The sequence below is a fragment of the Phyllostomus discolor genome, chromosome 10 (assembly GCF_004126475.2).
Source record: "Phyllostomus discolor isolate MPI-MPIP mPhyDis1 chromosome 10, mPhyDis1.pri.v3, whole genome shotgun sequence".
Classification (NCBI taxonomy): domain Eukaryota; kingdom Metazoa; phylum Chordata; class Mammalia; order Chiroptera; family Phyllostomidae; genus Phyllostomus; species Phyllostomus discolor.
In genome coordinates this window covers 43,793,450-43,818,921 of record NC_040912.2, presented here as the reverse complement: position 1 = coordinate 43,818,921, position 25,472 = coordinate 43,793,450, and the positions used below count along the sequence as shown (strand labels likewise).

The 25,472-nt window shown below is 41.7% G+C and overlaps 1 protein-coding gene across 3 annotated transcripts in view; it reads right to left on the bottom strand.

The window, feature by feature from the left end:
* Positions 1–25,472, bottom strand: part of MAGI2 (membrane associated guanylate kinase, WW and PDZ domain containing 2) — a 1,408,091-nt gene that overhangs the window by 52,965 nt on the left and 1,329,654 nt on the right. For all 3 annotated transcript variants that reach the window (XM_036010705.1, XM_028525694.2, XM_028525695.2), the window contains one exon: positions 2,697–2,835. In XM_036010705.1, coding sequence (XP_035866598.1) covers positions 2,697–2,835 — 139 coding nt within the window. The remainder of the gene's footprint in view (positions 1–2,696; positions 2,836–25,472) is intronic.

The following is a 25,472-nucleotide window of genomic DNA, read 5'->3' as shown; positions in this document are numbered from 1 at the left end:
CTCCTTGGCTTGCTCCTGGTGCAGGGAAGAATTCACACAGTAGGCTTGGGCCTGCTGTCCTGGTTGTTGCTGGCATCTGGGCCTATAACTGGTGAACCATCCTCTATGGCAATAGAAATATTTCCCTAATTGATTAGTGCATGTCCCTCTGCCTCAGCTGTTTGTACAAACAATGTGATTTATGCTGGTTTCCTTAGGGGAAACTGGGATTTTGGTACATGCCAGGCAGAGAGCATCTGCATGATCAGTTCCCAGTACAACGAACCTTGGGCACAGAGTCTCTGATGAACTTCCCTGGGCAGCAACGTCACACATATGTTGTTGGTTTTTTGTCGCTGGAAGAAGTATGCTCTCTGGTGACCCCTCATGGGAGAGGGGGAGAGGGGAAAGAGAAAGAGAGGGAGAGAGGGAGAAAGAAAGGGAGAGAGGGAATAAGGAAGGCTGCACATGCATTCCTCCAGCATCTGCTTGTGTTTTCTGCCCCTTATGATCGCATTGTGCATCCTGACTAAATCACTAATAAATCTTGTTTTGAGTGCAACTATACCCTGAGTCCCAGGAGTCCTTGCAGCAAACCTGAGTATGGACTGGTCTTGGGGGCCCCTGAAGCTCCTCCCTCACATGCTGATCTGATCTGTAACCTTCTTGGCTTCTCATGCATAACCATGCATCTTTCAGCTTAAGAGTTTCCTGAAGAGCTGGTGTTTACTTAGTTTATGATTATTCTTTCACTTCCTTAAAGGAAATTGCTCTACTCTATTAAATTTGGTCTTTTGTGACATAATTGCTAAAGTTATTTTACAGACAAAGTCAACGTCAGTCTAACATCGAAAGTAGATGACGAGCTCTCACATTACCAGGAAGTGTGATTTAATATTACATTTTCAAATATATTTAGGTGAAATTCTGCAATACTGCTAGAGTTTTGGTCCTTCAAAAGTGTGACTAGATATTTAACAAACTCTCTGTGTTGGTTAATTTTAGAATTTAACCTTAATTAGATATTTTTGGTTAATATTAAGAGGTAATGGGATAATGTTGACATGATCTTGAATTTTTGACTTGTTCAGAAGATGCCTTGAGGCAGCTTCATGGTTGTGCATTTCAGTTTATGCCACAGCTTGCTCAGTAGTACTGTCCTAACTGATCATTACAGACAAGCAGCTGGCATGGTAGGCCCTGAAAGGATGGACCAAATTGTGCTTCTATGAAAGAAAAGAAAGCTCAGGATAGCCGTGTTGTTCAGATTAACTTTTTAAAGACTAACCAGTTGGAATAATAAGAACAATACTGACTCCATAAAAATCCCTTGGTATCGGTAATAGTTAGGTCTTGCTATAGAGTGAAACATACCTTTAAAATGAGGTATTTTTTGGAAGTGATAGAATCTCACAGGTCAGTTAGATATTACTGAATTACGTCATACTTTAGGGTGTAAAAAGTCATTCTACTCCAAGTGTTCAGATTCTTTCATTAAGGGATTAGTGCTAGTGTCATTGAACAGGATCAGACCTGTGCTGATTGCTGATATTAATATCTAAACATATTTTATTAGCTCCAAACATTAACAGTGTGAACTTGGGATGAAATATTTCCTTGGGCACAGAGCCAGCCCTACAGAAACTTCTGAATCCTTTCTGACTCTTAAAGTGAGGACTCGCCAGCCCTTTTAATAGGCTCTAGAGTGTGTTTAAGGACCTGGAAACAAAGCATTTAAGGGTTTTTGAATTCGATACTTCAACTCAACTCAGGACTATACTGTCCTGCTAAGTAGGTGAGTCAATTATTAGCTAACAGGCCAAAAAGATAATCTGAGAGGGGAAAGTACTATTTAGAATATTTTTTTGAGGGAGAGGGATGGATGGAGGAATGAAAGTGAGAGTCAATTTACCTAGGTCAACACTTCGAGCTACTTACTCAGGTCAGCAGTTGGATCCCATTTCTGTGATCTGGATGGGCATTTTGTGTACTGCTCTTCCCTGATACCTGTCTGCCTGTCTGTCTGTCACTCTCAAGATGAATTAAAGTATAGTTCAGGTCATGTAACCACCACCCAGCAGTTCCTTAGTAATGCTGTCAGTGGTGCCTTAAATGGGCTTCTGGGGAATAACACCATTAAAGACTTTTGAAGGAAATCTATGAATTAAAATACACTTTAAAGCCTTCTTGAAAAACATGTAGATACACAACATCAGTGTGAATTTTTTGAACATCCCTAAATGCCAAGGAAATGTAATCACAGCATGAACTGAAGCTTACATTTTCATCTTCACACCCTGAAGATTTGTTCTTGCCTGTCCCCTGTCCCCAATTACATGTCCTATGGGTACAATGTGATGCACAAGCAATTTTAGAAAATAATTGATAAATTACTGTGGACTCAAATGAACAGAAGACTACCAGTCAAATTATAGCAGTTCTAATATCATAGTGATGGCTGGACCTCCCAGCACACTCAGGGATGCCCTGAAAGGTCCTATATTTGCTATTTTAAACATTACTTAACTAAGGAGAAAAAGAAAGAGCACACATACATATATCTTGTGCTCAAGCGCACATACTTGTCTAGATATCTATTGATAGCTAAATATATATTTAGGTAGCATCGGAGAACTGATGTAGTCATATAAATAAGCACTGGCATTTACAGTACATGGAAGAAGCAGAGAAAGGGTGAATCAAAACATGAAACGCACCATACTCTGGGACCTGCCCCGTCCCGCGCTTCAGCAGCAGCCTCACTCTTCTTCCTCCAGACTTGATGAGTTCTATTGCTCTGGCGTGGGTCATGTCCCTTGTGCTCTCCCCATTGATTTCAATGATTTGATCTCCTACCTGTTAATTAAAGAAACATTAAGTCACCCACAGATGGTTCTACTCAAGTTGCATTTTCGACAGATTAGATAAGGATTGTAGATTACCAGTTTCCTGAGAACATTTAAATGATTTGGTTGCAGCCTGCTGCTTCTTATAGGAAGCTAGTCTCTGGGTTCTTATAAGAAGCATATCCTGGATCTGACCACCAAACTTAATTTACCTTTATAGAAATTAGCATATCAGTCCACAGAGGTTGTGGTGATATGCCACTTATATTTAACCTGTATGGCAGAGACTATGGGTAAACTATTTAGCATTTAAGAAAAATAGGGAATAGGTTTGATATCACTCTTCAAAATAACCCAGTACCTGTGCTTTGAAACAAGAAGTAAATATTTTAAGGCCTTGTCATTAAACACAGTGCCAGCTTTGGGCTCAGTGCAGCATCTAATTCAGCAGGTTGGATGGAATTAATAGGTTTTGGGCTTTTTTGCAAATTCTTATTATGCATCATTTAAATTTCCCTGGGTGCTACTGTGATATTGCCTTCTTTGTAAATAGTGGTCCATTGATATTCAAGTTTGATGATGAGTTTCCTATGACAGTCCTTTAAATTAGAAACAAGATTCTCCATTCTCCACACATGACTAGTGCCCTTGCTAAATCTTTGCCATGCTCATACCTGGTTGCCAGGGCTGTTTGGTGAAATACCAATCCCTCTTGATTTGTCAGAAATGTCTGGGTTCCATAAGCAGTTCCCATGTAAGACTTTGTGAGTAGATATTCAGAATAAAATAGGTTCAACCAAGAGCCCATCATGTGACTCCCACAAAGCAGTTCTCAGTCTAAACTCTACAATGCAAACAGATTGCAAATAAAGTCTCTATAGGAGAGCATTATCAAGGTGGGTCCTGTAGGCTGGGCAAGAAGAGAAACAAAATCTTGCCATCACAATGGCAAGAGGGCACTGAAATAAGACCACTCTACCCAAAGAGAGTGTGTGTGTGTGGGGAAGAACAAGCACATGTTTGTTGCAGCAAGGAAGTAACATCTTTACCTGAAGATGATTCTCCAGGGGTAAGGATTCTGATACAAGGAAGAGAAGACTTCCCCCTTTGTGTAGTGCTCAGTGGCTTTTGGAAGTGTGATTTTGGGGCAATGAAAGAGGTTGGCCTCAATGGCAAGACTTTCACATTCCACAGAAGAATCACAAAAGACAGGATTAAATTAATTTGGTTTAGGGCCAATGTTTGCAAGATTTTTTTTCTGGCCTTCTTTCCCATAAGGCAACAGGCAAAGTCTAAAGTCAAGTAGCTTGCTACTGGCCACATATCCCATCCGGAGGCATATGGGACCAATTATCTTTCTGCCATCAGTCCCCACCCATGACTGAAACTTCATGGCACTGAATCAAATTATAGAAGTAAAACGAAAGTTCCAGTGAAGTTATAACAGCGAATTTTCATTCTTAGCTAGACTCTCTTCTGAACTTGACTCACATATCCAATTGATTACTAAACATCTACACTTGGCATCCAACAGGCACCTCCAACTCAACACCAGCAGACTGGGTTTCCCATTTTTCTTCAAAAGCAGTTTTTCTTCTTAATTCCTGAGGCTGGTTTGTACTACTGCCAGTCAAGCAAGCCAGAAACCTGGGGGCCATGCTGGGTTCCTTATTGCCTTGACTTCTCTGTGTCTGTCTCTGTTCTCAAATTTTATTCTGTTGCTAACTAGCTCAGTTCAGGCCTTTAATGGATTTATTAAAATAATCTCCTATTACCCTACCACCAATATCTTCTCATCGTCACCAGTCACTCTTCTAAAGGCATCATGCCAACTGAGGCCTTTAGGGCCTTCTGCATGCCATTGTTCTCTTTGCCTTGTCCTCCCCCATGGCCTGGTGCAAGGCCAGACCAAGCATCATCTTCTGTGGGATACCTTCCTAAGCCTTGTCTTCTTCTAAAGCAGAAGTGTCCAATCATCATCACGACACCCCACACTGCTATTTCTCATACCTCATACAGAGTTATAATTCTCTGTCCTGCATCCTAGACTTCAAGCTTTTTCACTCAGCAAAAAATCTCTGAGTACTAATTATATACTAGTCAGTCTACTGGAGAGATAAGATAAAGATAGTGATAAAGGGTGTAGTTCCTATCTATATACAAGTCCTCAGTCTAGTTGGAGAAAAAGTGGGTAAGATTATTATTATTCAATATATCTGTGCTATGACAGAGGTATTAGCAAAGTGCTAATGGAACAGAAAGGAGGGAAACCAAACTCAGAATGGGTGGGGTTGGTAGTCAGGGAGAACTTCCTGGAAATGGTGACATCTCAACAGAGTTTTGAAGTATCAGTAGGAGTTCGCTGGTGAAAGAGAAGGAACAGTATTCTAGGTAGGGAGAGCAGCCCATGCAAAGAACATGGTATATTCAGCAAAGAACTGTTAGTTTATTCTGCTACTCAGGAGTTTGGGCTTTATTCTAAAGGCAACAACAAGGCACTAAAAATTTCAAACAGTGAGTAACCTGACCAGGGAAACAAAGTGCTATTTAGAAATCTCCTGAGAGGACTTCTGGTCAAGATGGAGGAGTAGGTAAACATGCTTCACCTCTTCACACAACCACAGAAAGAATTAGAACTAGATCTCAAAACAAATAACACTCAGAACCATCAGAAAATCGAGCTGTATGGACGCTTGCAACCAAGCATTTAAAGAAGCCACATTCATCCAGATAGGTAGGAGGGGTGGAGATGTGGAGATGCAGTGTAGAGAGGTGGTGGTGGAGGAATGGGTGGTTCCACATTCACATGTGGTGGATAAAAAGCAGGGGAGACACCTTGGGAGCGACCGATCCCAGCCCTAGGCCAGACTGCACAGCCCAGGATTCCAGTGCCAGGAAGATAAATCCTTATAACTTCTGGCTATAAAAACTAGTGGGGGTGAACTTCCGGCAAGATGGAGGAATAGGTGGACACACTGTACCTCCTCGTACAACCAAGATTAGAAAAACAAATAATTTACAACAATAATTTACTATCAGAATAACACCCAGATCTGGCAGAGGATTTATCTGAATGGAAGTCGGACAGCCAAGAAGTTGAAGTAGACGCATTCATTCGGACTGATAGGAGAAGACGAGCCAGGCGGGCGCGGGGCTGGCTCGGGTCGGCAGCGCACGGAGGTCGGGGAAAGTTGGGCACGAAATCGGCGCAACACCGGGGGGCGCAAGAATGCAGCGGTGATCCCTGAGTATGCAAGCTGCGGCTGGCAGACCCAGAGGGGTAGTGATTGTGGACCAGGGCAGGACTCGTGGCCCGGAAGCCCAGACAAGGGTCTGAGTCCAGGAGAACGGAACTATTGCCATTGTTTTCTCCTGTCCCGCTCCCGCCCCACCCCCACATATAACGTCACAATCTAGCGACTTGGGTGCCCAGCCCTGGTGAGCACCTAAGGCTCCGCCCCGCACCATAACCAGAGCAACCAGACCGGGGAAAAAAAAGGAGAGACAGGGGAAAAATATGTTTTCAACAGAGCAGATCAGTCCTCCAGGACTCATCCTTTTGAGCGACCAAGAATTAGCCAATCTATCAGATGCGCAGTTCAAAACACTGGTGATCAGAAAGCTCAGGGAACTGGTTGATTTTGGATGCAATCTAGATGAAAGGATGGAGGTTACCATAAAAGACATGCAGGAAGATACGTGGAGGAGAGCCAATAGTGAAAGGAAGGAATATGAATCTCAAAACAATACAGTTGACCAGAAGGAAGATAGAATCAACCAAGCAGGAAAGCATGATGAAATAAGAATTCAAAAAATTGAGGAAAAGATTAAGAGCATCCAAGACACCTTTAAACGTTCCAATATCTGAATTATAGGGGTACCAGAATCGAAAGGGGAAAACAACAGATTGAGCACGTATTTGAACAAATAATAAAGGAGAACTTCCCCAATCTGGCAAAGGGAACAGTCTTCCAAGAAATCCAAGAAGCTCAGAGAGCCCCAAAGAAGTTGGACCCAAGAAGAAACACACCAAGGCACATCATAATTACATTAGCCAAGGTAAAAACGAAGGAGAGAATCCTAGAAGCAGCAAGAGGTAAGGGGACAGTAACCTACAAAGGAGTTCCCATCAGACTGTCAGCTGATTTCTCCAAAGAGACCTTACAGGCAAGAAGGGGCTGGAAAGAAATATTCCAAGTCATGAAAGACAAGGACCTACATCCCAGATTGCTCTATCCAGCAAAGCTCTCATTTAGAATGGAAGGGCAGAAAAAGTGCTTCCCAGATAAGGTCAAGTTAAAGGAGTTCATCATCACCAAGCCCTTATTTTATGAAATGCTAAAGGGACTTATCTAAGAAAAGAAGATAAAGAAAAGACATGTATAGTAAAAGGACAGCAAACTCACAAATATTAACAACCACACCTAAAGCAAAACCAAAAGCAACTAAGTAAACAATTAGAACAGGAACAGAGCCACAGAAATGGAGGGCACATGGAGGGTTAGCGGCAGGGGGGTGGGAGGAGGAGAGAGGGGGAAAAGGTATAGATAATAAGTAGCATAGAATGTAGGTTGAAAATAGATAGGGGGAGGGCAAGAATAGTACAGGAAATGTAGAAACTAAAGAACTCATAAGTATGACACATGGACGTGAACTAAAGGGGGGAAATGTGGGTGGGAGGGGGTACAGCGGGGAGGGAGAGAAGGGGGGAAATGGGACAACTGTAATAGCATAATCAATAAAATATATTTAAAAAAACTAGTGGGGGTTGGGGCAGTAGAAGAAACTTCTGGATTTTCAGGAGACTCTACTTAAAGGGCCTGCATGGGCTTAAAACATATGCAGACACACACCTTCTGGGATTCAGCACCAGGGCAAGAGCTGGAAGGGTGCCAGTTGCACAGGGCGAGTGCTGGACAAACCTCCAGAAGCCAGGCAATGGCATTGTCTCTTCTGCAAACCCTTCCTCCCACACAGAGCCACAACATGTTGAAGCAGGTTGCCCCACCTTGGTGATTACCTAAGGCTTTGCCCCACACAATTTACAGGTGCCTTTTTTGTATCATAAGCTATGCTACTAAGACAGGGAGTCAAAGCAGCTCTACCTAATACACAGAAACAAACACAGGGAGGTTGCCAAATTGAGGAGACAAAGAAATATGTTCCAAATGAATGAACAGAAGAAAACCACAGAAAAAGAACTAAACAAAATAAAGATAACCAAGCTATCAGATGCAGAACCCAAAACACTGGTGATCAGGATGCTCAAAGAACTCATTGAGTACAGCAACAAAATAAAAAAGACCCAGAAAAAAGTGAAGGTCACACTAAGTGAAATAAAGAAAAATTTACAGGGAACCAACAGTGGAGAGGATGAAGCTGGGATTTAAATCAACAATTTGGAACATAGGAAGAAATAAGCATACAACCAGAACAGCAAGAAGAGAAAGGAATTCAGGAAAACAAGGATACATAAGGAGCCTCTGAGACATCTCCAAACGTACCAACATTGAAATCATAGGGATGTCAGAAGAAGAGGAAAAGCAAGAAATCAAACATTTGCTTGAAAAAATAATAAAAGAAAGTTCTTTAATTCGGCAAAGGAAATAGACATATAAGTCCAGGAAGCACAGAGAGTCCCAAACAAGTTGGACACAAACAGGACCATACCAAGACATATAATTAAAATGCCAAAGTTAAAGATAAAGAGAGAATCTTAAAAGAAGCAAGAGAAAAGTAGATAGTTACCTACAGGAGAGTTCCCACAAGACTGTTAGCTGATTTCTCTCAAAAGAAACTTTGCAGGTAAAAAGGGACTGGCAAGAAGCATTCAAAGTGATGAAAAGCAAGGATCTACAACCTAGATTACTCTATCCAGCAAAGCTATTGTGTAGAATGGAAGGGCAGATAAAGTGCTTCCCAGACAAGGTAAAACTAAAGGACTTCATCTTCATCAAGTCCTTATTACATGAAATGTTAAAGGAACTTATTTAAGAAAAAGATCAAAACTACGAACACTAAAATGCCAACAAATTCACAACTATCAATAACCAAATCTAAAAGACAAATTAAGCAAACGATTGGAACAGGAATAGAATCATAGATATGGAGATCATTTGGAAGGTTATCAGTTGGGAGAGGGAAGGGGGAGAATGCGGGGAAAAAATGAAGGGATTGAGATACTTAATTGGTAGGTACAAAATAGACAGGGGATATCAAGAATAGTATTGTAAGTGGAGAAGCTAAAGAATTTATATGCATGACCAATGGATATGAACTAAGGGATTGCTGGATGGAATGGAGGTACCAGGCAGAAAGGGGCAAAGGGGAAAAATGGGACAACTGTAAAAGCATAATCAATAAAATATATTAAAAAAAGAAATCTTGGACTTTCGGCAAAGATGGAGGCATAAGTAGACACACTGTTCCTTCTCGCACAACCAAAATAAGGACAACAAAAATTTAGAAAGAAAAAAACAGCTAGTACTGACAGAAAATTGAACTGTATGGAAGTCCAATAACCAAGGAGTTAAAATAGACACATTCATCCAGACCAATAGGAGGGGTGGAGTCTGGCAGCTGGGTGGAGAGGCGTCATGGTAAAAAAAGTGGTGGCAGGTGGATCCCGGGCACTCGGGGTGGCAGCGGGAGGACCCAGCGAGGTGGTGGATTGTGGAGGGAAGCGGTGCACAAGGCAGCTGGTGGACCAGGTGGTCCCACATTCGTGTGCAGATAAACCAGGCGAAACTGGGGAGTGAGACAGACTGCACAACCCAGGGTCCCTGCATGGGGAAATAAGCCTCAAACCACCAGCTGAGAAAACCTTTGGGGGTTGAGGTGTCATAAGAGACTCCCAGCCTCACAGGAGAGTTTGTTGGAGTGACCCACAGGGTCCTAGAATGTACACAAACCCACCCACGTGGGAATCAGCAGTAGAAGGGCCTAGTTTGCTTGGGGGAAGCAGCGGAAGGGACTGAAATCGGCAGAGAGTGGAGCAAGCGCCATTGTTCCCTCTCGGACCCCTGCTCCACATACAGCATCACAACTCAGCGACTGAGTTGCCCTACCCTGGTGAACACCTAAGGCTCCACCCCTCACTACATAACAGGTGCATCAAGACAAAAAAAAATGGCCCAAATGAAAGAACAGATGAAAGCTCCAGAATAAATACAACTAAACGATGAAGAGATAGCTAACCTATCAGATGCACAGTTGAAAGCACTGATGATCAGGGTGCTCACAGAATTAGTTGAATTTGGTGGCAAATTAGATGAAAAAATGAAGGCTATGCTAAGTGAAATAAAGGAAAATGTACAGGGAACCAACAGTGATGGGGAGAAAACTGGGACTAAAATCAGTGGAGTGAACTAGAAGGAAGAAAGAAACAGCCAAACAAAAAAGAATGAAGAAACGAGAATTCAGAAAAAGTGAGGAGAGGCTCAGGAACCTCCAGGATATCTTTAAATGTTCCAACATCCAAATTATAGGGGTAACAGAAGGGGAAGAGGAAGAGCAATGAGTGGGAAACTTATTTGAACAAATGATAAAGGAGAACTCTCCCAATCTGGTGAAGGAAATAGACTTCCAGGAAGTCCAGAAAGCTCAGAGAGTCCCAAAGAAGTTGGACCCAAGAAGGAACACACCAAGGCATATCATAATTACATTAGCCAAGATAAAAATAAAGGAGAGAATAGTAGAAGTAGCAACAGATAAGGAGACAGTAACCTACAAAGGAGTTCCCATCAGACTGTCAGCTGATTTCTCAAAAGAGACCTTCCAGGCAAGAAGGGGCTGGAAACAAGTATTCCAAGTCATGAAAGGCAAGGACCTACATCCAAGATTGCTCTATCCAGCAAAGCTTTCATTTAGAATGGAAGGGCAGATAAAGTGCTTCTCAGATAAGGTCAAGTTAAAGGAGTTCATCATCACCAGGCCCTTATTTTATGAAATGTTAAAGGGACTTATCTAAGAAAAAAAGATAAAAAACATGTAAAGTAAAATGACAGCAAACTCACAATTATGAACAACCACACCTAAAACAAAAACAAAAACAAACTCAGCAAACAACTAGAACAGGAACAGAACCACAGAAATGGAGATCACATGGAGGGTTAGCAACAGGGGAGTGGGAGGAAGAAAGGGGGGGGGAAGTACAGAGAATAAGTAGCATAGATGGTAGGTAGAAAATAGACAGGGTGAGGGCAAGAATAGTATGGGAAATGTAGAAGCTAAAGAATTTATAAATATGACACATGGACATGAACTAAAGGGGGAAATATGGGTGGGAGAGGGTGTGGAGGGGAGTGAAGGGGGAAAATGGGACAACTGTAATAGCATAATCAATACAATATATTTAAAAAAATCTCCCTGAAGCCCTGGCTGGTGTAGCTCAGTGGACTGAGCACGGGCTGCGAACCAAAGTGCCGCAGGTTCGATTCCCAGTCAGGGTACGTGCCTGGGTTGCAGGCCATGACCCCCAGCAACCGCACATTGATGTTTCTCTCTCTCTCTCTCTATCTCCCTCCCTTCCCTCTCTAAAAATAAATAAATAAAATCTTAAAAAAATCTCCCTGAGACATCAACAGGAAGAGTGAATTGGAGAGAAAGTGGGAGACTGAAGAAGGGAGCTGAAGTTGTGAGGTTATCACATTGTCTATTCAAATGAGAAATTGGGAGCCTGTGGGAAAGGAGATAATGGGGCAAATGAGGTAAGGACTGGGTTGCATTTAACTATGTATCTTGCACCATACATATTTGCCAGTGAATGAAACATTTTCAAAAGGCTCATCTTGAGAACCATGGGACAAGGGGTTACAAGCAATTTCAACCAAAAAAAATCAAACCCTGACAACTACCTCACCTGAAGACACTTTTGTCTCAAGACTGAGTTTTCTAAACGAACCATGTGGAGGGTGAAAGGAATCTTTTGATATGATAGAAATAGTCACATCATTTGTTCTGGTCACATACTTTAGAATGGCAAGACTTAGGAAATTTGATGTTTTAATTCTCTTGCATGTTTACTTTCTCTTTTCTCTGCTAAGAGCTCATGAGAATTAAGGGAGAAAATATTACCACGGCAGAGTGGTGGGTTGGAAGACCATGTGGGAGGCTGAGAAGCAGTGGGGTCCAAAAGATGCACAGGGACTGGGCTGATGTCACCTGTGTGGGAGTTCCAGGGGTGGAGTGCTGGAAGGAGTTAGGGATGTTATTTTTAGAGTTCCAAGGAGCCTGAGCTGACCTCTTGGTTTGGCAGATGGCCATAGTTTCAGCTTTCCATGAAGGGGCCCTTCAAAGGAAGAAGAGAACAACTCTGATGCTGGTTGAATTGAGGGTCCTTAGCTGCTTGTCTAAGACTTTTAATCATTCTCAAGCCCCCTCCCCATTACAAAGTGCCAGGGGAGGTAGTCTGCTGATTTCCTGCCTCATTGGGAACAAGGAGAGTTTGGGAATAGTTCAAGATCTCATTAAACTCAGAAAGTATGTTTTTGGGGGTGGGGGTAGTGATGGTTAAATAATAAGATGGAAATGCTGCCACAGTTAGAGTCTGAACTTCACAAGGTGTTCTGGGCAACTGAAAAAATGGGCCAACTCATTTGGACCCAGCGTCAATAGTAACAAACTCAGCACAGGTCCAGCCTTAAGACTCCTGTCTCTCCTTGTAAAAATGGTGTGTATTGTAAAAAGGCTTGATTTTCATTTTCATTCTAATATCAATGTTTTGCATAGTCATTGTAAATGAAACTCCCAAAATAAGTTTGGGATGGGATTCCTTTCCCTTGCATCCCCCTGGTATCCTGATGTATAAGGAGGAGGATCTGTCTGTGGGAGAAGAGGTTTTCCCATTACCTTCCTACCTCATCTAACTTCACTGCAGCTGCCATGGGGTGGCCAGGTGAAGGAAGGGTGTCGCTTTCCTACATCACATGTGAGTCAACTGGGGGAATTTGGTAAAACCAGTGGAAATTTTCTTTTCATGGATTGTGAAAAAGATGAGTTGTGACTCAGATGTAGTTTTTTTTTTTTTTTTTATCCCATCTTCTCTCTATCATGGAGCTATATTCAACTGAGCTACATTACTAAAATGAAACTTGAAAGATCTCTTCCACTTGTTCTCAAAGAATTTTAGAACATCAAGTTCTAGTTAGAATTGAGAGAGAGAGGGGGGACATGGGGAGAAGACAAGGAGGAGGAGAAGGAGGAATAGAAGGAGGAGAAGAAGGGGGAATAGAAGGGGGAATAGAAGGAGGGATAGGAGGAGGAGGGGGGGGATGAAGGGGGAGGGGAAGGGAGAAGAGGGGAGGGGGAGAAAGAGACAGACCCAAATCACATAGACGTAGTTGAAGGACAGATGTGTTGTGTTGTGTGGGTCAAGAAGATGTTAAATATAGGAAGCTAACCAAAGCAGTTAAGATGAATTCCAGGCATTTTTTTTAAATGGAAGAAACACTTTTACCTGTGGCCCCTTGGGGCAACTAATAACCTTACAGCAATGTCTCAGGGGCAAGATGAGTGAGGTAAGACCTCCTGGCACAGCCAAACAAGTTCTACAATTCCACATCATGGCAGAGTTTTCTTTCACAAAACTATTATCCAATCCTTGAACTTGCTTGGTTTTCTGCAGGTAAGACATTTTTCTTCTTATTGGAAGGCCAAGAGAAGTAAAGGTAAAAGTTTCAATATTTCTTAAGTGGTTAATCGTTCAAGTTGTAAGGAAAAAAATGTAAACTCTGTACTGTATACATTTTTGTAGCTAAGTCATAGAGAAAGTATTCAGTTTGGCTCAATGAACTCTTTATAAGAACTAGATAAATCCTGGATTTACTTCAGCCCCAGTCATGCTCAGGGCTTGCTCATACGTCTCTGCAAATGCGCTTCCCCAGGTGCAGTCAGTTAATTGCCCTCAGACTACCGCTGCACCCCTAAGAACCTGCTTCACATTGTTATGCCACTGAAATGATCCTAGATTGTAATTAAGTGTGAGAAATTGAACTCCTTAGGGTTTTATGCAATAAACAATGGATATCTCCATTCCTTATTTTATGAAAGGCCTGGCTGTGGGCCACTTTTGTGGCTAATGATCTGAGGTCACAGGTTAGCTCCATCAGAATTTTTCACTTACAGTCTGGTTTCTCCTGCTGACTTTAGACATCAACAGAACATACCTATTGTCTTTGTGTCATCTATACCTGTCACAATTCCTGACAAGCCAGCTCTTGTTTCATTACTGTTGAGTAAATGAATGTTAGGTTTGCTTTTCAGCAACAATAGCAGTCTTTGTTCTCACTGCACAGTAAGTTCAGCTTAAGTGTACCTAAGCATACCTTAACCTTTTTTGAAACACTGCCTTAAACACTTCTAGCCAAACTGTAACAATTTCAGTAGTGCTCACAGGAGACCAAATGAGGTTTCAGTAATGGTGACCTACAAAAATTGTTAGAGACAGGTAAAGCTGTGGGAAACACACGCTGAAGGGTTGAGAGAAACAGCGATGGAGGCTGAGTCTGAATGAAATTACAAAGTGCCAGTAAAAAACGAGTCAGAATTAGAGTCTTCACCACTGCCTGGGCAGGCACCGTCACTGGGTGCCCTGACAACAGGACACTGGGCCTCGTGGGACAAAGGCTGGTTTTCTAGTTTGATGGTGGTACCTTTAGTATATAACACCTGTGTTCACAATTAACCTTTGTAAGATATTATTTTAGTAATTATTACAGTAAAAATATTTTTCAGGGATTACACTGAGTGTTTTGGTTAACTTCCCACTTCTTCCGTGAGATTAGTGATTGATTAGATGGGACCCCACGGCTCGTCATAGGACCCTGCGGCTGTTCTACACGGTGGTGCACAGTTGCTTCGGCAAGGCGCTGGCGCCCAACAGGTCATCAGGTTTTTCCAGAGAGAAAACTAACCCAGTTGTTAACTGAAACACATTTTGAGAACAACAAAATTCTCTGAATTTTATTTACCTCAATTTATATGTTGAAAACTGAGACTCTTTATACTACATTCTAGATAGTGATCACTTAAAACAAAAACTTCCCAACATCTCTCAAGAAATCTCATCAAACCGGAAGTGCAAAACAGTCCTCATGGATTTATAGAAGAGCCCATAGTCAAGGTCATGCCCAAGCACATACCTGCTGAGAAGCGTCAAGAAGGCGAGGGGAATTGGGGGTATAAGATGTTAGAGGCTGCTATTACTTGATGGGGGTGGTGTACCCTATTTCATGTTTTTATTGTTTGTGAATTAACCCTTTAGAAAAGATTCAGTCACAGTGCAAAAAATTGTCAGTCTTTGACTTCAGCAACTACCCCATGGTGGAGGTGGTGCCTTGGCTGGTCATTCAAATCAGGAGGTCAGCTATGGTGGATTCAGGGGGAGGGCTCTGTTCAGGAACCTCCACTTTTCATTCTTACTTTTAAAACTCTCTAAATCAAAACATGGAAATATATGTGAAATTTAAAATGATCCTTTGCTTAGTTATGTGTAGGAGGCCATTCTGTGTGGTGTGGGCCCAGCTCCCAGTGGAAAGCAAGGTCCGATGCACAGGACCCATGCCCATGGATAGGTTCTCCCATGGGGAATCAGGCTTGCAATTTTGCTAAAATTCCCTCACCCTGAATGGAGACAGCAAGTGCTTACTGTAACATCCTAAAATTCATGCTAAAACTCCCCAGTATGGAGTGTAACCGGTTCAATGACTTTTCCCTTTGCATTTGCAAGTATCCTTTTTCTGTGATGTGATTAGCAGACTTGGCCCCTTTGTTTTCTGTAAAGAGTAACCACCCAAAGCCAACCTGTGCACAGAAAATGAGGACCATCATGTAATGTGCCGAGAAACCCAATAAAGGCCGGTCACAGCAAAGGCCACAGCTTTTCTCCTCTTGAGAGAAAAGCCATGCTCTCCCTTTTCCTCCACAGGACTCAGAGGTCCATGTGAATTTCTTGTGTCTTATCCATAATGTGGTGGACCCCATGAGCTGGGGTCCGCATCAGTTATAGAAGTCAACTCTAAATTATAATTTGGTGTCTTTCTCACCAAACCTTTATTTTTTCCTTGTCAAATACTAACCAACACTTGTCTCATACAGAGAATTTTATTAGGTTGCTTCTTTCTAAATCTCCTTACTCTTCTAGGGCTTTTAATTGGTGTGGATGTTGCATTCTTCAATCATTCCCTTCCCTGATCTTTGGGTGATTTCTTCCTACCTTTTTAAAGCATTTCTCTTTCTACATACAGTTCCCTTTTGTCGGGAAACTGCACTCCTCCCTTCAAACAGATGAATCTTACTCATCCCTTAGGACAAAACCCAGGTATGACCTTGGAAGCCTTCCGTGATCCCTCCAGTCTGGGTTGGGTGTCTTTTCTCAGCATTTCTTTAACAGTATTGACCTTTGTCTGTCACTACCCTCTATGCTCTCCAAGAGCAGAGACTCAGACCCATGACCAAATACCCATACATATTTGTTTAATGAATGGATGAAATTTTTCAGAAGCTTTTTTTTACTCTATGCTCTGTATGTTTATTTTTTATTTTTAAATATATTTTATTGATTATACTATTGCAGTTGTCCCATTTCCCCCCCTTTATTCCCTTTGCCCTGTACTGCCCACCCCCGGCAATCCACCCCCACCTTAGTTCATGTGCATGGGTCGTACATATAAGTTTTTTGGCTTCAACATTTCCTATACTGTTCTTAACCTCCCCCTGTCTATTTTGTACCTAACATTTATGCTTCTTATTCCCTGTAACTTTACTTCCATTCTCTTCTCTCACCCTCCCTACTCATAACCCTCCATATGATCTCTACTTCTGTGATTCTGTTCCTGTTCTAGTTGTTTGCTTAGTTTATTTTTGTTTTTTTAGGTGCAGTGGTTGATACTTGTGAGTTCATTTTACTGTTCATAGTTTTTTATCTTCTTCTTTTCCTTAGATAAGTCCCTTTAACATTTCCTATAATAAACTCCTTTCACTTGACCTTATCTGGGAAGCACTTTATCTGCCCTTCCATTCTAAATGATAGCTTTGCTGTCTAGAGTATTCTTGGATGTAGGTTCTTCCCTTTCATGACTTTGAATACTTCTTTCCAGCCCCTTCTTGTCTGCAAGGTTTCTTTTGAGAAATCAGCTGATACTTATGGGAACTTCTCTGTAGATAACTCTCCTTTCTCTTGCCACTTTTAAGATTCTCTCCTTATCTTTCATCTTGGGTGATGTAATTATGATGCACCTTGGTGTGTGCTTCTTTGGGTCCAACTTCTTTGGGACTCCTCTCTTAGCTTCCTGGACTTCCTAGAAGTCTATTTCCTTTGCCAGATTAAGGAAGTTCTCCTTCATTATGTTTTCAAATAAGTTTTCAATTTCTTGCTCTTCCTCTCCTTCCTCTGGCACCCCTATGATTTGGATGTCAGAATATTTAGTTTTCCTGGAGGTTCCTAAGTCTCTCCTCATTTTTTTGAATTCCTGTTTTTTCATTTTATTCTGGTTGAATGTTTATTTTATTCTTCTCTAAACTGTTGATTTGAGTCCTGGTTTCCCTCCCATCACCATCGATTCCCTGTACATTTTCCTTTAACTCACTTTGCATAGCCTTCACTTTTCTCTATTTTGTAACTATACTCAACCATTTCTGTGAGCATCCTGATTATTAGTTTTTTGAACTCTGAATCTGATAGGTTGGCTATCTCCTCATTGCTTAGTTATATTTTTTCTGGAGCTTTGATCTGTTCTTACATTTGGGCCATTTTTCTGTCTTGGCACACCTGTTATGTAGTAAGGGGCCCAGCCTTAGGTATTCGCCAGGGTAGGGCAACCTACTTCACTGCATAGTGGTGCTATATGTGGGCAAGGAGTTCAGAAGGGAACAATGACACTCGTTGGGCCCTTGGCAGGCTTTCAGTCACTTCTTCTGCTACCCACAAGCAAATTGGGCCCTTCTGGTGCTGATTCCTGGGTAGGTGGGTTTGTGTACATTCTAGGACCCTGTGTGTCTCTGCAACAAACTCTCCTGAGGCTGAGAGTTTCTCCTACTGCTGAAACCCCCACAGGTTTCTTCAGTCAGAGTTTTGAGTCTTTGTCTCCCCATGCTTGAATCCTGGTTTGTGTGGTCTGTCTCGTTCCCCAGTTGTTTCTCCTAGTTTATCTGCATGCAAATGTGAGGCTGCCCACTGTGCTAGCCACCACCTCGTCTGGTCCCACAAACTACCACCTTGTTGCGAGTCCTTTCTGTCCTGGCTGCCTGTCTCCATACCTGCTATCTGTCTGGATGAACATTTCTTCTTTAACTTCTTGGTTGTTGGACTTCCATACAGTTCGATTTTCTGGCAGTTCTGGTTTTTTTGTTCGTTTGTTTTTAAATTTGTTGTTGTCCTTTTGGTTGTGTGAGGAGGCACAGTGTATCCACCTATGCCTCCATCTTGGCAAGAAGTCTATGTTCCTTATATTTAAACCAAATTTAATCAAGGTCTATAAAAAGTTTTATGTTTTGTTTCATGATATATGCCAACCAGGTTTAACTGTGATCAAATAATATAAAGTGCAGGTAGGTACCTTGTATATTCTAAACTATACAAGTATAATCTTTTATTATTAATTGTAGTTATCATCATCATCATTATAATGATAGAAGAGAGAAAAATGCAACATTGGTAAGCTTTTCATCATGAATGTAGGAGAGATACTGAGATACTAATGTATGAGCTGATCTACTGAGGATATTTAATAGGAAATAAAGCAAATGCTTTTTCTAAAAATATCACTGAGATTAATAAAAAAAATCATCTGTTGGTTTGGTAATAATGCCTTTTAGGAATTCTGTAGAATGTTAATGCTGTTTTTTACTTTATGATTTTAGATAAGTACTTTTAGAAAAAGAATCCTACTGAATGCTGGGCAGTTAATTCAAACCCTAAGCCAGGGCTGTTAAACTCATTTTCACCGGTGGGCCACATCAGCCTTGTGGTTGCCTTCAAAGGGCTGAATATAATTTTAGGACTGTATACATGTAACTGGTCCTTAATAGTTAAGTGAGAGCTCAGTGCTGCCGCTGGGTAGAAACAAGGTGCTGGGCTGGATAAACAAGGTAGAGGGGCCGGATTTGGCTCACGGGCCTTGTGTTTGCCACCTGTGTCCTAAACTGAGACAGACAGATGACTACAAGTTTGGCTACAGACATAGATGCATAGAAGATTTTAAAGACGAGCTGGTTGAAGCAAAATATTTTGTAGAAGGGAAAACACTACGATTCCATTTCCATATGCCAGTTTGACTGCTTAGGCAAGAGGAGACTGGGGAACTATCTTAAAATTATCTACCTGAGCAAGGATAGAAAGCTATCATTGGCTGCTCTGCTCGTGGCTTATCCATTTGCTCAGTAATCATTTATGTTAGGTCATGAAGTCTGTTTCTCATGTTGATTGAAAAATAAACAAAAGGAAATCAAAGAGAGAACTTCCTATTGTGGATTCTGTGTAGGCTATTTCCCTTCCCTGAATGTAATTGAGGGGAAACAGGGATTATTGTTCTGTGTGCTTATCTAATCAGATGCACTTACTTTCCAGATGCAAGAGTGAGGCTTTGTACAATACTGGCACAGCATAACAATTCCTTCTTCTGCTGAAGCCGACCTACTTGCGTGTCGCATTTACATTTACTTTGTGTGTGTGACCGTTCTGGAATTGACATGTTAACAGTGTGAATTAGAGCATGAAAAGGGATGCCAAACAGGTGGCTGGGGTACCAGTCAGCTGCGGTTTAGAAGATATTTGATGATGGGACTGTTTCAGAGGTGTGGGCAGGCTTAAGACAACCAGAGAGGGCAGCCGAACACAGAAGGATATGCCTGGCATGTGCTGTTACCACTTGTAATGGTAGACCCTGAAAGGGCCTGGAAGACCCTGGGGAGGAAAGAAAGTCACAGGGGTCCAGTGAGAGCTGGAACCATGGAACAGGGGCTGCCTGAGTGGAGCTGCAGTTGTGGAGGTAGGAGCCAGGCCCCTAGCACAGAGGGTAAGAAATACCCCAACCTCTCTACAGCAGACAGAATAATGTCCTCACAAAAGACACCCAGGTCTAGTTCCTGGAATGTTGGAATATGTTACCTTATATGGCAGAAGGGATGCTAAAGGTGTGATTAAGTTAAGGAATCTTGGGATGAGAAGATTATCCTGCATTATCTGAGTAGACCCAATGAAATCACAAAGGTTGGAGTTAAAGAGATATAAGGGCAGAAGCAGAGGTCAGAAATGAGAGAAGATGCTCTGCTGCTGGCATGGAGGAGGGAGAAAGGGGCTACCTGCCAAGGGAAGCAATTGGCTCCAGGAGCTAGAAAATGCAAGGAAGTAGATTCTCCTGTAGAGCCTCCAGCAGGAACCAGCTTCACTGATAGGACAACCTGATTTTAACCCAGAGAAAGCGATTCAGAATTCTGACCTCCAGAGCTGTAAGATAATAAGTTTGTGTTGCTTTAAGCTACCAAGTATGTGGCGATTTGTTACAGTAGGAATATAAGATGAATAATACTCTTTCTGTCTTCCTGCCCTCTAGTCTCTGGCCAGTGCTTCCCATTGCCAGATCCAACAGGGAACTAGAAGGCAGGGGACTTGGGTGATGCAGATATGTCCCCAGGATGCAGAATAGGGCAGAGAATGGATCTAGGGGACAAGGTGGGACAAAAGAGGCACCAACACTGGGGTGGGATATGTGTGGGGTGGGGATTGATTTAAAAATAATGAATAAATACAACAAATGAAGGTTGCTGTGTTGCTCTAAAATTTACATTGGTTGAGGTCATAACCCCCAAAAGTCATGGCACTAGGAAGTGGGGCCTTTGGAAGGTGCTTAGGTCATGAAGGCAGAGGCCTGTGAGTAGGATTAGTGTACTTGTCAGAGAGCCCAGAGAGCTCCCTTCTCCCACTGTGTGAGACTCAGCAAGAAGACACGGTGTCTGAACCCAGAAGTGGATCTTCATCAGACACCTGATGTGCCAGTGCCTTGGTCTTGGACTTCTAGTCTTCAGAACCATGAGAAAAGTTTCTGTTGTTGATGAGCTACCCAGTCTGTGATATTTTGTTATAGCAGCCTGAATAGACTAAGACAAAAACTTTAAGAAACAATTTAAGAAGAAGACCAAAAAATCAGGAGATGATAACCTTGCCCATACTGAAGAAGCTGTTTTTAGAAAACTTTGTTTTCATATTTCATCTTTATATATATAGCCTCTTAGGAGATCATTAAAGAAAGACAAGTAGCACCAGAGTTACTAAGTCTAATTTTTTATTAGACTCCTAAAGATTTCAGAGTTGCTTTTGCATCTAGTCAGCTCCCACACCCCCTCAATTCTACTCCCACTCTGTCTCCAGCAGCTGCCTGTCATATCCCACTTCTCTTGCCTCCATTTGCCATTCACCAGTCCTCTCTTCTTCCTCTTCTTTCAGTCTATGTGGTTGTCACAATCATCTTTTAAAGCTCACCTCTCCCTTGGTCTCTCTCCTCCTTCATGCTTCTTGAACAGAATCCAAACTCATCGACACAGTATGAATATTGTCCAGATCTTGCTCCCAACCTTGCAGCTTAGCCCTGCGGGTTTAGTGTCACCTGCTTCTCATTCCTCCACTCTTCACTGGGTTCTCCCGCTTTGTAGTTTTGCTTGTGCCCTGGCTCATGCTAGTGATTCTTGCCATTCTCCCCGACTTTTCCAAGCTCATCTTATAATCATGTCCATTCTTGAAAGCTCCACTCAAATCCTCCATGAAGAATCATTGGTCACTTCAGGGGAAAACTTGTCCCCCTGTCTCTCAGGGTCACTATGCCTGTCTTATAACACTTATTGCAGCCCTGACACTTGTTCCAATTCTCTGTGTTTATTCTCCCCACCACCTCTTCTGTACCTACAAAGTTATAAACTAGAAAGAGGGATGGTACCCTCTAGCAGTAGCTAACAAACATATTGCCTTAAAAATAGTAGATAATAAAAAGTTGTTTGTAGTGTGGACAGAATTTATTATTGTGCAAAGTAAAAATGATTAATGGAAGAACGATTGTCTTTGGGGGGTGTTGGGGGTGTGTGGGGGTTTGAGAGAAGGGCTTTGAGGTCAGGATGCTGTGGGCAGTCTGTGCCTTGCTCACTGTTGTTCTTCCACCATTGGCGCAGGTGCCTAGCACAGGGGGAGAGCCTCATAAACATTTCTTAAGTAAGTGAACAAATACTATCTACTTCATTTTGGTCAAGGCTAACCTTGAATTCGTGAGAACAGGGCCTTAACTAAAGTTCCTAACAACTGTTACAATATGAAGAAGGTAAAAAGTATATAAAAGTAAAACAACACAATCTTCTACTTGCAGTGAGAAGCAAGCTTAGGCAGAACAACACTTTACCAGAATCAGCTGAAGAGGACCCAGCCACAAGGTGGAGGCATCTCTTTTCTTTTTGGAGTAAACATGCTTTTCTGGCATAACTGGCTAAAAGCAGACATATTAATTTTTACATTTTGAGTCCTGTGGGAAATAGATTCACATGGGGCTTATGTTATACCTAATGTACTACAGCTTTAGGGCAGAGATCAAGTTTTATATTTTTTACTTTTACAATATCCTTTGTGGCCTCTAGCACAGTTCTGACTGGAGGGAGAAGGGGAGAGAGAACAAGGGAGAAAGTGACTGGTTGACTGTTTCATTTGGAGGTAAAGCAAATAGAAGAAGATGTTGCTGACAGCACACCCACTAAAATACCCACAGGAGAACTCAGGGCAAGGGGCCCATCCTCCTGATTCTTTAATCTCTGGTTTCTGTTATCGTCACTTTAAGGTGAGGACTCTGAGCTTCAGGGAGGCAGAGGGATTTGTGAAAGGCCACACAGCTTCAAAGTGAGGTAACAAGATAACAGATGAGACACAGGCTCTAATTCCCAAACCCAGCATTGGTGAGGAGGGGAGACAGGCACATGAATAGGTTTTTACTTCATTCAGAGTTAAGGTTTCCTTCTATATCATCAAGAAAATAATATTTGCAATTTATTATTAACCTTTGCAGTATGGTTTAAAAATACATACACTCATGTGTCACAAGGAGCTTTAAAGTCCAGGTTCACTCCAGCATGAATAAGGTGAGGAAGAAGGCCTGAGAAGAGGTAGAATGAGAACATCTGTGACTGTGAACAAGTCTAGTTAGTACTTTACAGGTTTGAACTTCCCTGATCACTTCAACCACTTCCTTCTCAAATAAATGTTATTTTTACAGGGTCGAAGTTGCAGAATAGTAGACATCCTGTGCCCAATTTTAATCTGCATGACGAGTATATACATGAGGCAGAAAAACTCACGTCTGGGATCAACTATCTTTGTTTGTAATGAAAACAGTCTCTGTGTGATAGCTTAATTTTAAGACAGCTCTCCAGAGGATTTTTACTCATTGGCACAATATTCAGTTGTACTGGGAATGAATGTGTAGACTACAATAATTTTTCTATTGATATGCTAACACTGAGTAAACAGAAAGTTAGAGTAGCATTGTATCCCTATCATTTTGTTGCACAAAATAAACATTATTCACTTTCCTTTGCTATTTGAAGTCACATATTAATTACTTAAATTTTACAACTAGGAATGTAGCCCAGTGTCTAAAAATCTTGTTTCTGTTCAAGTTAATTCAGATCATCCATCCATGCATGAGAACAGCTGAGCTATGAAATTGGGCAGCATGTTTTCTGGCAATAATGAGAAGATAATATTCCTTAGGAGTATTTAAGTGACATGACTATTGATAGGTTAATTGGAAATAAAAATGTAAAGCTTTTTTAAATCACTAGAATAAAAAGCCTCTGGTTTGTTGTAGCTTCCTAATGCACCTTTTGAACTCTACGCACTTTGCAGTTTAGGTTAATAACTGTCTGATTAATGTAACTATGCTGCTACCAGAATTCCACATACATCCCATGGAAAATCAACCATTTTCAAAAGAAAGCTTTCCCACTCATGACGTGATCATAGTCATCTTGCTCCCTCTACTCCTTTGCCAAATTCTTGAAAAATGACTCCTGAATCTGACAAAGTGCATGGAATATTGGGTGCAGAAAAGAAATGCCATCTGATGTGAGGTCCCGAGAGTCAGGTGTAGCTGAGAATATGAAACAATAACTAAGACACCCTCCATGTTCAGAGCCCAGAGTACCACTTGCTATTCCTGTTTAATAAATTTCATAATGAATTATTTTGAGAAAGGCAGCTAAGTGATATGATTCTATGATACATCCTAATTGGACTCAATTTATACAATTTACACACATGCATTTAGATTTATATCTCTATACTAAACTCTCAATTAATTACCCAACAGCTATAGTAGTTGTGAGCCATCCAGATGAAAAAATTGATCCTTCACAGTAATTAGCACTTAAGCACTTATTCAACATAATTTCATGCCAGATACTTTCTAGGCATGTTAGAAGCACTGTCTCATTTAATTCTCAAACAACACAATCAGGCAAATGTACTTTCTATTTCCTAGAGAAAACAAAGAAAAGACACATTAATTTTGGTAAGGGAAATTCTAATTTATTTCTTTGCATTGGGTTGGATTAACTGATGAATGATGCACAGTGATTGCCATTGGCACCAAGATATCAGGGTAATCTCTGCTACTTAGTTAGCTTGAGCTGCCCTAACTACTGACTGTACCCCTTCATTTGGGCTGGACAGGTGTTAACACGTTGTGTGGGTGGGCATTCAGGAAAGACTTGGATCCACTTTATGAAGCTTTGTTTCTTCCCTTCTTTCTCTTTCTTGAGTAAATTTTCTGGTTTTCCATTCTTGATTCCTGCTTTGAGCTATGGTCCTCATCATCTCTTCCATTCTGTCTCATACTTCCCAGTAGTCTTTGAATATCTGTCAGTATGGTCCCTCAAATCTGCCTTTAGAGTGCTCCTTTTGGAGGCTGACCCCTCCTATGCTGTCTCTTATAGTCTTGCATCATTTTTGGTATGATGTTGCCTAGTCATTTGACAAATATGGGCCACTTGTTCCCGAAAGGACTGCGTAGAAACAGTGAATGGAAATGCTGTAATTCATCACCATTCCTAGAAAACCAGTTCTGCAGGTTTGTCCTTATGAGGAATTCTTCTTCGATCAGCTTTATTTCCCAAGAATATCACGTTAATAATATAACTTGCTTGTTTGTTTAAAGTGTGTCTATCACTGAAGTATAAATGTGGGATTGATTTGTTTTTCCAGTAACTGCCACAGCCGTGCTCTGTTGACCTCCCCAACCCCTTTCCTGCTGTATAACAGTCCAAGTCCATTTTTAACATTTCTAGTTCTTAAAAAAGTATAGTGCAGCTAACATTGCAACCCTACCTTCAGCTAAAAGCTCCCCCTTCTCACTGCAGACTAGGCTGAAGGCTTGAGCTACTTAAGTGAGAAAAGGGTCTTGTTCTCCTCTCTCCCCAGCCCCTCACTCTTCTTCCTTATCTCTCCAGCCTGCTGGAGGAGCTCTGATGGCAGGTGATGTAAGAGGGGCAACTGTCACTTGAGAGATCAAGGGTTACTGGCTGCAAGTCTGCCCTCTTTTTGGTGCTGTTATTCTCCGTGTGGCAGATCTTGTGTGTGTGTGTGTGTGTGTGTGCGTATGGTGGGGTGGGGGTGAGGATTGG